This window comes from Mauremys mutica, chromosome 11 (genome assembly GCF_020497125.1).
Source record: "Mauremys mutica isolate MM-2020 ecotype Southern chromosome 11, ASM2049712v1, whole genome shotgun sequence".
NCBI lineage: Eukaryota > Metazoa > Chordata > Testudines > Geoemydidae > Mauremys > Mauremys mutica.
The window spans coordinates 56227970-56242196 of record NC_059082.1 but is presented as its reverse complement, the minus strand read 5'-3'; the positions used below and the strand labels follow the sequence as shown (position 1 = coordinate 56242196).

The window sequence follows — 14227 nt, the reverse complement described above, 5'->3', positions numbered from 1 at the left end:
GAAGCTGTTCCATGCCCTTGATCTTTTTTGTTTGCCTTCTCTGTCTGTACCTTTTCCAATTGTGAGATTATTTTTTTTTTGAGCTGGAGGTAACCAGAACTGCCCACAATATTCAAGATGTGGACATACCATAGATTTCTATAGTGGCATTATCATATTTTATTACGTATCCCTTTCCTAATGATTACTAACCTTCTGTTCGCTTTTTTGGCTGCTGCTGCACCTTGAGTGGATATTTTCAGAGAACTATCCACAGTGACTCCAAGATCTCTATCTTGAGTGGTAATAGTTAATTTAGACCCCATCATTCTGTATGTATAGTTGGGATTATGTTTTCCAAGGTGCATTACTTTGCATTTATCAACATTGAATTTCATCTGCGATTTAGTTGCCCAGTCACCCAGTTTTGGGAGATTCCTTTGTAACTCTTTCCAGTCTGCTTTGGACTTAACTATCCTGAGTAATTTTGTATCGTCTACAAATTTTGCCACCTCGCTGATTACCCCTTTTTCCAAACCATTTATGAATATGTTGAACAGCACTGGTCCCAATACAGTGGGAAGAACCACTATTTACCTCTCTCCTTTCTGAAAACTGACCATATATTCCGACAGTTTGTGTCCTATCTGTTAACCAGTTACCAATCCATGAGAGGCCCTTCCCTCTTACGCCATGACTGTTTGCTTTGCTTAAGAGCCTTTGGTGAGAGTCCTTGTCCATGTTTGTTGACTTCTACAAAGAATTCTAATAGACTGATGAGGCATGATTTCCCTTTACACAAGCCATGTTGACTTCTCCCCAACAAATCGTGTTTGTTTATGTGTCTGATAATTCTGTTCTTTACTATAATTTCAACCACTTTCCTGGTACTGAAGTTAGGCTTACTAGCCTGTAATTGCCAGGATCACCCTGGAGCCTTTTCTAAAAATTGGAGTCACATTAACCATCCTCCAGTCATCTCCAAGGAGCTTTCAGGAGCCCTCCCAGCTGGGAATGGCTCTTGCCCATCACAGAGCTAGGGCCCATTTCCCTACTAACATGTGTTGGCACCGGGTGGATGCGGGTGAGTGCTCAGGACCAGCTGAAGAGGGTGTGTTTCTTACCCTGTCCCTTCCACCCCTAGATCTTCCTCAGTGACAAAGTCCTGGGCGATCATGAGGTCACCTTCCTGGACATCGCCTTTGATGAGATTCCTGAGCGCTATTACCAGAGCCCAGAGGTAATGCCAGCCCAGGAGGAGAACAGGGAGTGAGCAGGCTGTGCATAGGTGTTGCCAGCACATCCTTACGCTCCCTCCCACCCTGGGCACTGCTCCGAACACACACCTACAAGGTCTCACACCAACCGCCAGCCTACCCCTGTGCCCACACCTGCCTGCCCAACCAGACAGTTACGGACCTATTCCTCTACAAACCTGCTCCTGCACCGCCTGGCCTACTCTGGCCCCCTCAGCCCGCCCGCCTGGCCTGTGCCTGCCCCTGCCTATCACATTCCTGCCCATTCATACATTCTAATCCACCCATCCTCAGCTGGGAGGTCCAGTATCAGTGAGGCCGGGGCCAGGTGTTCTTGACCACCACTATTAACCATGAGCTATTCTAAGTTGGGAGGAGACTAGCTCTGGGGCTGGAACGAAACAGAGCACTGAAACACCCACAGGCCCTGGGGTTGGGCTAGTTCCTTTCTAGTTGTGATTGGCAGCCAGACTTGGCATGCTGAGCCGCTCCGTTCTGTCCCTCTCCACGGCAGGACCCACGGTACTTCAGCTCGGTGAAGACGGGCCGGGGGCCCTTGAGAGAAGGCTGGCAGGAGCACACCAAGCCCATCATGTGCTCCTACAAACTGGTCACGGTCAAGTTCGAGGTGTGGGGGCTGCAGACACGAGTGGAGCAGTTTGTCCACAAGGTGAGTGCATGGTGGTCTGGCATTGTGGGCGGGATGCTTCTGCCCCTCCAATGAGACAAGATCGCTGGGTCCCCAGGCGCTGCGGGGGGAGAGGCAGCAAGATCCCAATGTTCCCATGTTCCAGCCAGGGACTCTGTCTGACAAGGCGGGGTCAGGCCCACACAGCTCATTGCCTGGTGGCAGGGGAGACCCCCAGAGCACTGTAGCTCCAAACCTAGCTGAGCACATGCCCAACCCATGGGAAGGCTTGAGAACCCTGCAGTCGTTAGCACCTGATCTGGGATTATAAGTAGACCCTGCTGGCTGAGGCTATGTTTTAATGAGCTGGTTAAAGAATGAGTGTGTGTACCTGTGTGTGAGTGTGTACACACAAGCATACATACAGATGTACCACTGCCCTCTACTAGATGGAACTGGAACCTCTCAATTGTGTGTCATAGCCCCTGTACTGCTAACCCTTACTGGAGATTCTCCTTGAGCTCAAGTGACCTGTGCTTTTGGTGCAGGAGGGCGGGAGTCTTGTCCCCACTGTTGCAGTTATGTTCCAGGTGGACATGGGCTGCACAGCCCATTGATAGCTGTGAAGTCCTGCATGGCTGCAGATTTCTTACCGTGTATCATATTGTATTTGGATGCTGGCTGTGGCCCCAGCCCTGCGCACTGAGAGGAGGCACAGGCTCTTGCTGCGGAGTGCAGGAGCTCAGCATCACAGACCCTACTTCTTCTCTCTGGAGGGGCCACCTGCTCTCTGCCATGAGGAGCTTTGGGGGCTAATTCAAAGCAGTCTGTTCCAGGACTCTGCCCACCTTTGGCAGGGCGGACTCAGGGCTCAGAGCAGAGGGATCTGAGGTTGGGGGGAACCCTGGCAGTGCCTGCTAGGATATAACTGTGCTGTGGTTGCAGGTGATCCGGGACATCCTGTTGATAGGACACCGGCAGGCCTTCGCCTGGATAGACGAGTGGTGCGGTGAGTGAGCCTGCGGCAATATTGCTATGGCGGTAGATGAAACCCAATGTGCAGCAGAGCTGCAGGAGCCTCCTGCCCTGGTGCCTGGGGACCCCCCCTCCCTTCGGCCCCCCAGCCCTGGTCCTTGCCCTGTGTCTGGGCTGGGCTACAGTGCCAGGGTTTCCCAGCAGCCTCTCCCTGCCACAGTGAAAGGGGTCGTTCACATTGGAACATGGGGCCCAGCCATCAGAATGCTCATCCCTTCCCAAGGCCTGGGGGAGCATGGAGCCAGCTCCTGCCCTTACAGGTCCCTCTGTCTCCATCTAATGCAGGCAAAGCGCCAGTGTGATCACTCTCCTGGTGCTGGGAGCAGAGCTGCCCATGGCAGGGTCACTGCCAGCGCTGTGCTGGGAGTCAGTCCCTCCCACCGATAAAGGCATGTGACCTGTCTCATGCCCCACGGAAGGTTGGCACTTCCTCCAGGGCTGACCGTGGCCCTGTAGATTGTGAAGCGTTGCTGCTGTGGGCCGGGAAGCAGAGACAAGGGGCTCCCCCACCCCCCTCAGGGTGTCAGCGACTGTTGAAATGCTTTAGAGGTCATCTCAAAGGGGCAGAGTCCTGTCCCCTTTGCTAACCCCACTAACACCCCCCACTCCCTGCCCCGGAGCTGATACCCCCATTTCCTGGCTTTACCTCTGAGTCTCATTGTTGCTGAGTCTCATTGTTGTTTTCATTTCGCTGACTCAACTTCTGAGCCCCTCACACCTGCACCTCCCCTCCAGTCCCACATGAGCCCTTTCCCTTCTGGCTGGCACAGCTGCACTGCTCTCCGCCGCCCCTCACCCCCACCCCCAGTCCTTCATTGCATGTCCAGTGGTGACAGCCGTGCGGTGCTGGGGAGCTAACCTGGGGTTGGCGTTATGTTCGGGGTACTGTGGTGGGCCAGCAGGAGACATGCCCAGGTAGGATCAGGAATAACCTCTGCTCCCAGCCAGAAGACTCTGGAGCCCCTGGTCTGCTTCCTCGGCCAGCCTGCAAGCCACTCTGTGTTTCAGGCTGTGGCTATCTCAGGGATGGAGCTGTGGGTTGACATCCGAGGGCTGCTCTTTGACGGGGCTGGCAGAGACACAACTGTGTTCCAGCCCCAGTGCTGAAAGCATTATGGGCTTTGACGCCCAGCTCAGGGCATCGCCTAGGCAGGCCTGGCTGCAGAGAAGCCAGTGCCAGAAGCAGAAAGCTGTTCACGCTGGGAGTGCAGGCCGCTCGACTGAGTCACAGGGATGGAGCGAGGGGAAGGCTGTGTCTGGACAGACAGATAGGGCACGGGGGAGCATAACAATGCTAGCGCTGGGCTGCTGTGTGCTGGGCTTTACTGCCCCCTGGTGCTCCACAGGGGAAGAGGTATTGAAAAGGGAAACAACCCAGTGGTTCTGAGTTAGCTGAGCCAGCCCATCTCCCCTGGAAACTCCCGGGGAATCCTGCCAGAGAGGGGTCCACAGCCAGCACATGCAGCCAGAGCCAGTTAGTTAGATCTTCCCTTGTCTCTGGGTCTGCCAGCCCCCCTCTCTTCTTGGGATTTGCAGAAGAAGCTGTTCCTGTCACTGCGTCCTTGGGGCATCTGCCCTGTGGACAGTCACTGCTTCAATCCAAGTTGGCCAGAGAGGGGGCCCCAGAAAGGGCCCTCTGCAGGGTGCTCTTTTCAGTGAGCAGATGGAGGATGCTGCTGGATAAATTGTGTCACTGTCGGGGCAGGGGTCAAGGCTTGCACGAGGGGATCTCCGTGGGGAAGGGGAGGGCAGCCCCCCCGCAGTAAGGAGATGGGGAGGGCTAGCCCAGGAGCAGAATGACCCAGGCGATCACAAAGCAGGAAGGGAGCAGTGGCTGTGACACCAGCAGAAGAGACGTTAGGACTGGAGTAGGTGGGAAATCTCTATCCAGAGCTCCTACCCCATTCCCTACAGGAACTTCCACTCGGCGAGAGTGCGGCTGACCTTGCCGTGAGCTCACCCAGCCAGCGCTGCTAGGCCGTTGCCTATGGCGACTGCTTCTAGGAGAGCGTGAGACTGAAGGACCTGGGAGTGCCCTGCAGCTGCCATTCCTACGTTAAGTCCGGCAGAAGGAAATCACCCCACTATCAGAGCTCCTCTCCGCTCTGTACAGCCGCACTTGCTGGGAGTGGCTGGGATTGGAGGACGTGGGAGTTCCCCCATAGCCAGTACTCCCACACCATTCCCTACAGTGCCACCTGCTGGGAGTGGCTGGGATTGGAGGACATGGGAGTTCCCCCATAGCCAGTACTCCCACACCATTCCCTACAGTGCCGCCTGCTGGGAGTGGCTGGGATTGGAGGACATGGGAGTTCCCCCATAGCCAGTACTCCCACACCATTCCCTACAGTGCCTCCTGCTGGGAGTGGCTGGGATTGGAGGACGTGGGAGTTCCCCCATAGCCAGTACTCCCACACCATTCCCTACAGTGCCTCCTGCTGGGAGTGGCTGGGATTGGAGGACATGGGAGTTCCCCTATAGCCAGTACTCCCACACCATTCCCTACAGTGCCGCCTGCTGGGAGTGGCTGGGATTGGAGGACGTGGGAGTTCCCCCATAGCCAGTACTCCCACACCATTCCCTACAGTGCCTCCTGCTGGGAGTGGCTGGGATTGGAGGACATGGGAGTTCCCCTATAGCCAGTACTCCCACACCATTCCCTACAGTGCCTCCTGCTGGGAGAGGCTGGGACTGGAGAAACCTTTCCACCACTGCACAGGGAGGGAGGGCGTGTGTTGGGCCCCTCGGAGTTTGCTGGTGTTTGCGCTGGGCTTGGAAAGTGATGCTTTAACTGGCCAGAGCTGGTGGTTCAAGGTCTCTGCCCAGCAGAGAGATCTAGTCTGCAAAAGGATAGCTGTGCAATTTGCTGGTGCTTTCTTTTCCTTCCCCTTCAGTCTTTCGGGGCTGGGTTACTGATCGGTCTTCTGGGTAACAGTACTAACAACTGTCTGCTGCTCTCACTGGTCTGAACTGTGCTGACCATGTAGGGCACCATCTCTCCAGCTCACAGCCTGGTGATCACAGCAGAGGCTAGGCACCAGCACCCGTGCACCCTCCAGGGCTGCCATCCATCTGGCTCCTGGGGCTCCCTGAGGCTCACGGCTCTTAGGCAGCTCCTGGGGTCAGCCTGAGGTTCAGCAAAGGAAGTTTAGCTTGGCTGCAGGGCGATGTGGAGTGGAGCTGCATCCCATTATGTGGATGGGATTGGCTGGTCTTTGGGGGCACAGGGGTGTCCGCTTGTGAAGCAGATGCCTTGAAAGGGGAGGGTCTTTCTCCCCCCCCCCCCACTTTCCTGGTGGCAGCCTGTTGAAGTCTGTCCAAATGTCTCTCAGTCCTATGCATGTTTTTTTCTGTGACTAGCTTTGTGCTGGGTTCTCTTCATGAGCGCCTGGCTGAGAATGCCTGAGCGTGCAGCAAGCAGAGAGAGAGAGACTGTGTGTGTGTGTGTCTGTCTGTCTGTCTGTGTGTGTGTGTGTGCGCACGCATGCATGCATAGAGAGAGTGATGTTCTGTGTATGTGTATGTCCTGAGCTCCTGGTGGAGGAGGTGGGAGGCATTGGCTAAGGAGGAGCCTGGCCTGAGCAGGTTGACCAGCCTGATGGAGATGCTAGTAAGAGGGACAGTGACATGGCCTCCCCTGGATTCCCAATGTGACAGATGCATGGGCTGGAGACCGTCTCATCACTCCCACCATCGCCTTGGTCCCAGCCACGTTACAAGCAAAGCTTTATAAGCTGTGTGTACAGAGCATAGGTGCAGGGCACGTGGCAGAGGGTGTCTGGCTATGTCTGTTTCAGCCAGACCCTGGCCTGAATGCATTGTGTGTGTGTGTGTGTGTGTGTGTTCATATAGGGAGATATTGCACTGGGGAGAGCATGAATCTTCTGGAGGGGCAGTGCACAGCAGTTTCTGAATGGGATGGAGGGGGGGCATCCAGTGTGGAGACACAAGTGATGGGTACACGGGGGGCGTGCCTGCAAAGACAGTCTGGAGACACAAGTGATGGGTGTGTGCACACTCAGAATGGAGACATGCATTGTCGGGGGGGGGGCGGGGGTGTACATCCAGACTGCAGACACAAGTGATGGGTAAGAGAGTGTATGTGCATGAGTGTGCATGCACATCCAGAATGGAGTCAAAAGTGATGTTTGGGTGTGTGTGTGGACGTGCCTGTGTGTGCATGTGTACATACATCCAGCATAGACCCAAGTGATAGCCAGCTGGATGCATCTGTGACTGTCTCGGGGTTCCCCTCTTGAGAAGTGTCTTGGCTATTGGGCCAGCAGGCCCCATTGCCGCGCCCTGGGCTGGATGTCTGAGGAGCTCTCTGGAGGCGCTCTTCTTGCTAACCGAGCAGTGAGAGGGTCTCTGCATGTTACAGACATGCCCCTGGAGGAGGTTCGCGCCTTCGAGACTCAGATGCAAGTGGCCACAAACCAAAAGTTCGGAAGCCAGGACCCCTAGCTTCCCACCCGCCCCGCCCGGGACTTTCCTTTGTATGTATGTTCCTTTTTGGTTTCTCTCTTTCTCCAGTTCTTGCAGCCATTGTTGTTCAGGTTTCCTCCCAGCCCCACCTCTGTGCAGTAGGGCTTGGCACGGGAGCAGCTCCTTCTCCGATTGTCAGTCTGAAATCAGCTGTCGGGCAAAGCTGCGTGTTATTGTGGGCCCCCACTGCTAACGTGGGGTGAGGAGTTGGAGCTGGGTGGCCTGGCAGGCCCTCTCCTGTGCCAACGCTCTTTAGAGCTGATCGTCAGCGAGCAGGGAGTGCTCAGACCTAGCGGCCGTGGGGAGGGGAGCAGCAGGTGCTTGGGGCTGTGAGACTGTCCCTTCCTGTGTTTGGTTATGCTGCCATATCTTCGTCAGGCCGGGGCTTTCCTTCCGGTCTGCTGGGGGCTCTTCACTGGCAAACTAGGCACAGAGTTCCCTTCCCACATCCCAGCCCCATGGAGATTGGACACACACACATATTCACCTCCGGGCAGACTGCACGCACACACCTACACCCCAGTTCCCTGGAGATTATTCTCACACACGGTGCCCCCCTCCCCCCCCACCTTCCAAAGCTGGTGGTTTCAGAGGGACACATTCACAACTGCACCAGAGTCCTGTTTCCTATTCATAGCTCATGCAGTCTCTTCCATTGGCGTCTCCCCCCGGTGTCCTGGATCCTGAGCGGGCAGCGCCGCCACCTGCTCTTTTGGAGCTGCTTGCTTGGGTCCCCTTGTCCTTTGGTCTCCTGGGCTGGGTGGATTCAGCCAGAGAAATTTGACCAATGAGCACTAGAAGCTCTGGGAGCTCTTGGTGAATGAGCTGGATTTCCCAGTACCAGACAGGTGCCTTGCGCACCTCCTGAGGGTCTGGGTCAGCCCAGCCCTTAATTTGGGTCCGTCAGGTGAGTATTTAGTTAATACTTGTGGAAGAGGCAGAGGCTGACAGCAGGGTGGTCAGAGCAGAGGCTGTGCCAGCTTCCCCAGTACAGCTCTGCCGTTGCACCTCGCCCTGACCTACGTCCCCTGCCATTCCAGTATTAGACCCTCACAAGATAGCCCAGAATGGAAAGCCGGGCCCTGGCTCATGGCACAGCCCATGGCAGAGGTACGCAGGTAGTCCAGGCTGTTTGCTGGACCTGACGCAGCTGGCTTGCCCAAGAGGCAAGAAGCAAGTCTGTTCACCTGCTGGCTCTGTAGATCCAGCCATGGACAGGAGCTGCCCTGTGGTGGTCATGGCTGAGTCGACTCACTCCCACATCCCTCGGCTTCATGGGAGGGGAGGTGTTGGTGGGGCAACTTCTCTTACGGTGACGGCTGTACTATGGAGGAGTCAGAGACTTAAGGGAAATGATTGTTGCTTAGGTTGAAAAAGTGCACCCCTCTGGCACACTCCCGTGGGGGATAGCAGGGGCCTTCAACCACCTTATCCTGGCTGTGGCTCCCTTTTACAGCCCTTTTGGGCCATAGTTTGCTCTCTATGGCCTCATCCAGTCTCTGTTTTAGCCACAGCAGTGATGGGCCCTGTGTGAACACCCAGAGGGATGCCTTGCGCCCCCCCTTACCTCTGTCTCTGCCTCCCCCTAGGACAGAGGTCAGGGGGCCAAGCCTGAGGCACAGCTAGGGGCGGGCATGGGGCTGGCAGCCAGGGCCAGGAGCAGAACTGGCTAGTGCTCCCTCCCTGCCCCCTGTGGGGGCTGGCCCAGGCCCCAGCTGTGCCCCCAAATGTTAGGGGGGCGCCCCACCGTTTGGGGACCTCTGAGATTGTTCCACAGATGGCGGAAATTACCTTAAGCAGCCTTATCCTCAGCAAACCCGGGTTTATGGGACAGCTGGCCCTCAACTTGACAGAGGCTTAAGAGGAAGAGGCCACCCTTAGTTACTCTGGCTGTGGAGGCAGAAGCTGGTTTTTGCCTGGCACTCGGAGAGCGAAGGGAGCAGGTGCCACCCGCTCTGCTGTCTCTGGGATGGGCCTGTGAACTCTGTTTCTCTTTGCTCTTGGCAGAGATGACGATGGACGAGGTGCGCCAGTATGAGAGGGAAACTCAGGAAGCCACCAACGAGATCATCGGCAGGGTAACGCCCTCCATTTCCATCAGCGAGGTGGGGCAGCCCTCGGCCACTCACAGCGCCCCTGCCAGTGCCCCCTCCACGCCACTGAGCGGCGACCCCCCAGAATTCCTCAGCGCCCCCAAGGACAGGGCCCGGAAGAAATCCGCTCCGGAAATGCTGACGCTGCCAGCACTGAGGGAGCGCGCCAGTGCTGAGTAATAGCTCCCCTTGGGCCAAGCCCATCGGACAGACGCAGAGCCCCGATTTCTTTCTCCCATGACTTGGGGACAACGCCACCCACCAAACCTGCCTTGAGATGCCCAAGCTCTACAGTTGTCCTTCAGAATGTCGTTCCTTCCCTCCCCAATAAAAAAGACCCCAGATTGGTTCCAGAGCCGGGCAGCGGAAGCCCCGTTGTGAGGTTGCAGACTTCCCTGCTGTCATAGACAGCCTGAGGCTGCCGTCTCCCTACTCCCCTGTGGTCGTCTCTCTCTTCTCAGCATTCCAGTGCGGGCTCTGCTTTGCCAGCCATCAACTCAGGGAGGGCTCCTGGTCCAGCCAGCACATTGGCACCACTTCTTGAGGGAGATGCGCTGCACCAGACCATTTCGGTGGCGCTGCTCAGCCACCTCTCATCCGTCCTGGGGGGTGATGCTCCTCCAAGCACCCTCTGCTGGAGCCAGGCTGGGGAAGGAAGCCGACATGCCAACCTCTCCCTAAGGAAGTTGGAAGCACCTTAGAAACGACAGTGGATTCTGCTTATTAGCAACCTCTTGGTTGCCATTATCTGGAAGTTACCAATGAGCGGGAGGCAGGTGTATGGGGCTGCTGCTGGGGAAAGAAGTGTTGGGATATGCTGAGCAGGGTCCTCGGTGCCAGGGCAGGACACGGCCTGGAGAGCGCATGGAAAGGTACCTTGCAACCCCAGCGCTTCCTTCCTGTGCAGCCTGCAAACCTTCCTGCAGCCGTGGCCAAGCTGTCAGTAAGCAGCAGGCCATTGGCAGTGTGCGAATCCCATTAACATTACAGGGGGGCAGGATCAACTGGCCAAACACTACTGTTAACCAGAAGTTGTTAGCATCAGGATTGCTTGTAGGTGGAATCTACGATATCCATAAAAACTGCCAGGCATTGGCTGCCCCTGGTCCCCACTGGGACCTGCCAGGACTTGTAGCTGATGTCCCTGCCGCCTCCCGTGATTTCTGGCTGCACGCCTGGCTTCCTGTAAAACAGTGGCCCCACCATCCACCTAACCTCACTGTACAGTCTCCTCCCAGCTGCAAAGCCATGGCGAGGGCACCTGCTTCCTTCCCAGGCTAAATAGGAGAGCCAGGTATTGGACTGAAGGGTGGCGCTGCCGACAGCCCTATCCAGACTGCTTTGGGGACAATCCCCTGCGGCCAAACGCGATTCCTCATGGCACTGGTGAAGAGCCAGGCTGGGGCCTTGTCTATGCTAGGAACAGTTTCCTACCTGTTGCTAGCCCTGGTTCTCTGGCACTAGCTGTGTTAGGAGCCCCAGTGTAGAAAAGGCCTCACCAGATTGTACACCTGCTCTGAGCAGGGAGTTATGCGACACAGGCCTGATTATCATTTACACTCAGGGCCCCACCTTTTGCCCTGTTCAAAACCGCTGTTGTGTGCATTGGCGCTGGCAGACAGCAAGCCGGCTTTGTGTTGCTAAGCGGTGGGTATGCCTCAGTGTTAGGAATGGGGAGGGGAGCTTCAGCCTTTGTCTCTAGTGTAGACAGGTCCTGAAGCCTGAATTGCTGCTCTTCGCATTGCTGCTTCTGCTGTCCCAGCTGAGCTGCCCCGTGTCCATGAGCCCTGCCAGGGGAAGGTCAGAGAGGGCCCTGCCTGGTGCCCTTTCCCCAGTCCCCTCTGGTGACACTGGCAGGAACGGAGCCCGTCACTCGTGACCACCCCGCCCTTCAGCCAAGCAGCGCTCTCTCCATTGGTGCCTTCAGGAGTAGGACTATCGCCACGCATGCTTCCTGGTGCCCTTGTGGGCCCTCGGCGAGGCTGGTGTGCACCGCTCCCCCTCCCCCCATGCACCTTGTTACCATCTGTTCCAACTGCGCCTCAGTCACCTCAGACTTCAGCAGCCTTGAAACTGCCTCTTGCTAATCCAGCTCCCTGCTGGAGTAGGGTCTTATTGCCAGCTGAGCCCCAGGAGCTGCCATGCAGGACCCAAGGGATGCTGGAAATGTGCAGACTCTGGGAACAGGGGTGTCAACCACCAACCGTCACAGCCATAAGGCTGGTTTTGAACCGCCCATACTAAGCACACGTTGAATTGCACTTATTCCTAAACAGGAATCTCCCCAACTCCCTCCCCTCTGCTAGGGCCTCCGGGCTGGTCTCTGTTTGGGTTGTAATTATCCATGCTACGAAGCGTGTCCCAGACCAGCAGAAATGAAATAGCCAGTGTCTGCTTCAAGAAAGCGCATGGGCCTGCTGCAGGAACAGGGATGGTCTAAGCCAAGGTGAACCTGAGGAACAAGGCCCTGATCCCATGAGGAGCCGAGCACCTCTGCCGTAGCTCTGTGTGCCTTCCGTTGAGGTTTAGGGGCCTCAGCAGCATGCAGCGTCAAGCTTGTAGTGTTTTACATGAGGCCACTGGAAGAGTAGATTGGCTCTTGCTTGGGATTCATAGTTGCCCGCTGAGAAGCACTGGGACATGATGGGAGGAGGCTGGGTTTGGAGATGCACCCACATATTTGGATGTTTTTCCCAACTTCTACAAACTATCCCAAACTCTTGAGTCTGCAAAACTGGACTGGGATTTGATGGGAACAGGGTCTCGTGGCATTTTGTCACCCCTGGAAGCTATGGGGAACATTAACCAAGCATTTTGGACAAGTTGAGTTTGAGCTGAAGGTTTGGGTTTATTTTTAATTTGATCTAGGCTGGTTTGTCCGCCCCATGGGCAGTGCAAAGGGCTGATGCAGTTGTGTAGAAAATCCATTCACTGCTTGGCAGCGCTGAATGTGCAATGGAAGGAAGTGTTTTTATATGTGCTATAGAAGGTTGGATATGCGAGATGGGCTAGACCCAGAGACTCCAATTCAAACCCTTCCCAAGGGTGAGGAGTTGGATTTGAACCCTCCGAGTGTGGTTCGCGTTCTGTATCAAATCCAGAATTGGGAGGGATCTATTTGCTGCTTCCAGGAAGCACCTGAAATCTCTCAAAGCCACATGGCAAGATTTGTGCACCCTCGGATTTACACTGAAGACCAGAATTCCAAGTCAGAGCCTTTGCCCGTAGGATCCGACTCCATCTCTGGGGTAGATCATTGTCCCTGATTGGATGGATTTTACAAAGCCCCCTCTGGTGTCACTGAGTTTTATGTACCTCGCTCAAATTTTGTGTAGTATGGACTAAGCCTTTTAATGTGTCTGGTGCTTCCTGGGTCACGGGCCTTGTGCGGCTGGGATTTGGTCTGTGTTCTGCCCGGATGCAACATTCCAGTCTGGACTTCTCTGCTTCGTGTCTTTAATTGCGAGCCCTCTCAGGTTCACGCTTTGTGCCAAATTCCAGGGCCACGTGTTGGTGCCCGTGGAAAGTGTGTGCGTGAGCATGTGGGTGTGTGGACCACTGGCCTTACATAGCCATGAGCGTGTGTTCCCACTGCAGCCAATGCGGAGGTGTTTGGGCTGCTTTAGTTTTCGTCCCCAGAGGCCCTGGGCTGGGGTTCTGTCTCTCGTGGGTGGCCCAGGGCCTTGGCTTCCTGAGGTGCCACCTGGGCAAGTGTGCAGTAGCTGGCAATGGCAGGGGCTCTGCAGGGAGCACACAGGAGACTGGCTCTTGATTGGTGCCCTCTGAGCGAGCGCCGACCATCATGTACGGTGGCCAGAGGCCAGTGCTGAAGCTGAAGGGCCATTCTCTTATAAATAGCACCTGGCCATGGGTGTCTGTCGAAGAGCCACTCCTCCACCCCATTCCCATTCTGAGTCCAGGGGTTGTGTGTGTGCAGAGCCCCTGCCTCTCTGTCCCCCTGCACTTTGAATGGGGCTAGGGCTGCAGCTGCCAGCCTGTAAATAGGGATTTGCTGAAGACAAAACCCAAATGTGAGACGGGAGGGTCTGCATCAGAGTGGAGTCTGGGGGAAAGGATCTTGCATGCAAGTGTCATGATGTAGCATTTCCCACCACTCGTCTGGCTTCCTACCCTCCCCGCCCCGCTCCGCTCCCAACTGCCCTTACCCCCTTCCCTCCGTGCCCTGTCCTCTCACACCCTCACTAATTTCTTTCTTCCCGCCCCCCCCCCCCCTGCGGGTTTGTGACCTGTGGGCTGAGGGAAGCCCTGGGTGCAGGCTGCCAGGTGTGCGCTGAGCTGGTAGCAGTGGGCGCTGCCTTTCAGCAGATCTTGGCAGGAGAGGGGAGCATAGACCTTCCCTGCTGAGAGGCTTAGATCAGCTCCTGAAGGACAGGGACACCCCACCCCTGCATTCCCTGCAGAGTGCTGAGGCCACCCCCTGGATGCACAGGGGCTCAGCCTGGGCCTAGGGAAGCAGGCTTGCCCTGGTAACACCAGCGCCCCCTTCTGTCTGTTCCAGGCAGGCAATGTGAAATATTTTTCTCTCTTGAATTTGTTCCTGCAGCCCCGTGCTCCTCGCATGTGAGAGGCCATTTTGGTGTGGGCCAGCTAAAGAGGGGGGCAGGGGCTGGTTTCCTTTCTTACAATGAAGCCCTTTTCAGAAATAAAGCCGTTGCTACTGGCTTCTCTCGCATGTTTTTTTTCATCTCTGCTGCTTCTCCCGTCCCTGCTCTGCGCCCCTCCTGGGAGTA

The 14227-nt window shown here is 56.1% G+C and overlaps 1 protein-coding gene across 3 annotated transcripts in view; it reads left to right on the top strand.

Moving 5' to 3' along the window:
- LOC123343992 (cytoplasmic phosphatidylinositol transfer protein 1-like) overlaps nucleotides 1–14177 on the top strand; it is a 45846-nt gene extending 31669 nt beyond the window's left edge. For 2 of the 3 annotated variants that reach the window (XM_044979668.1, XM_044979667.1), the window contains 4 exons: nucleotides 1124–1219; nucleotides 1750–1905; nucleotides 2809–2872; nucleotides 9391–14177. In XM_044979668.1, the coding sequence (XP_044835603.1) occupies nucleotides 1124–1219; nucleotides 1750–1905; nucleotides 2809–2872; nucleotides 9391–9656 (582 nt within the window). In that variant the 3' untranslated portion in view covers nucleotides 9657–14177. Of the gene's footprint in view, nucleotides 1–1123; nucleotides 1220–1749; nucleotides 1906–2808; nucleotides 2873–7279; nucleotides 7399–9390 lie in introns of all 3 variants that reach the window. The other variant, XM_044979669.1, reaches the window with a different exon arrangement.
- The last annotated feature ends 50 nt before the right edge of the window (nucleotides 14178–14227 follow it).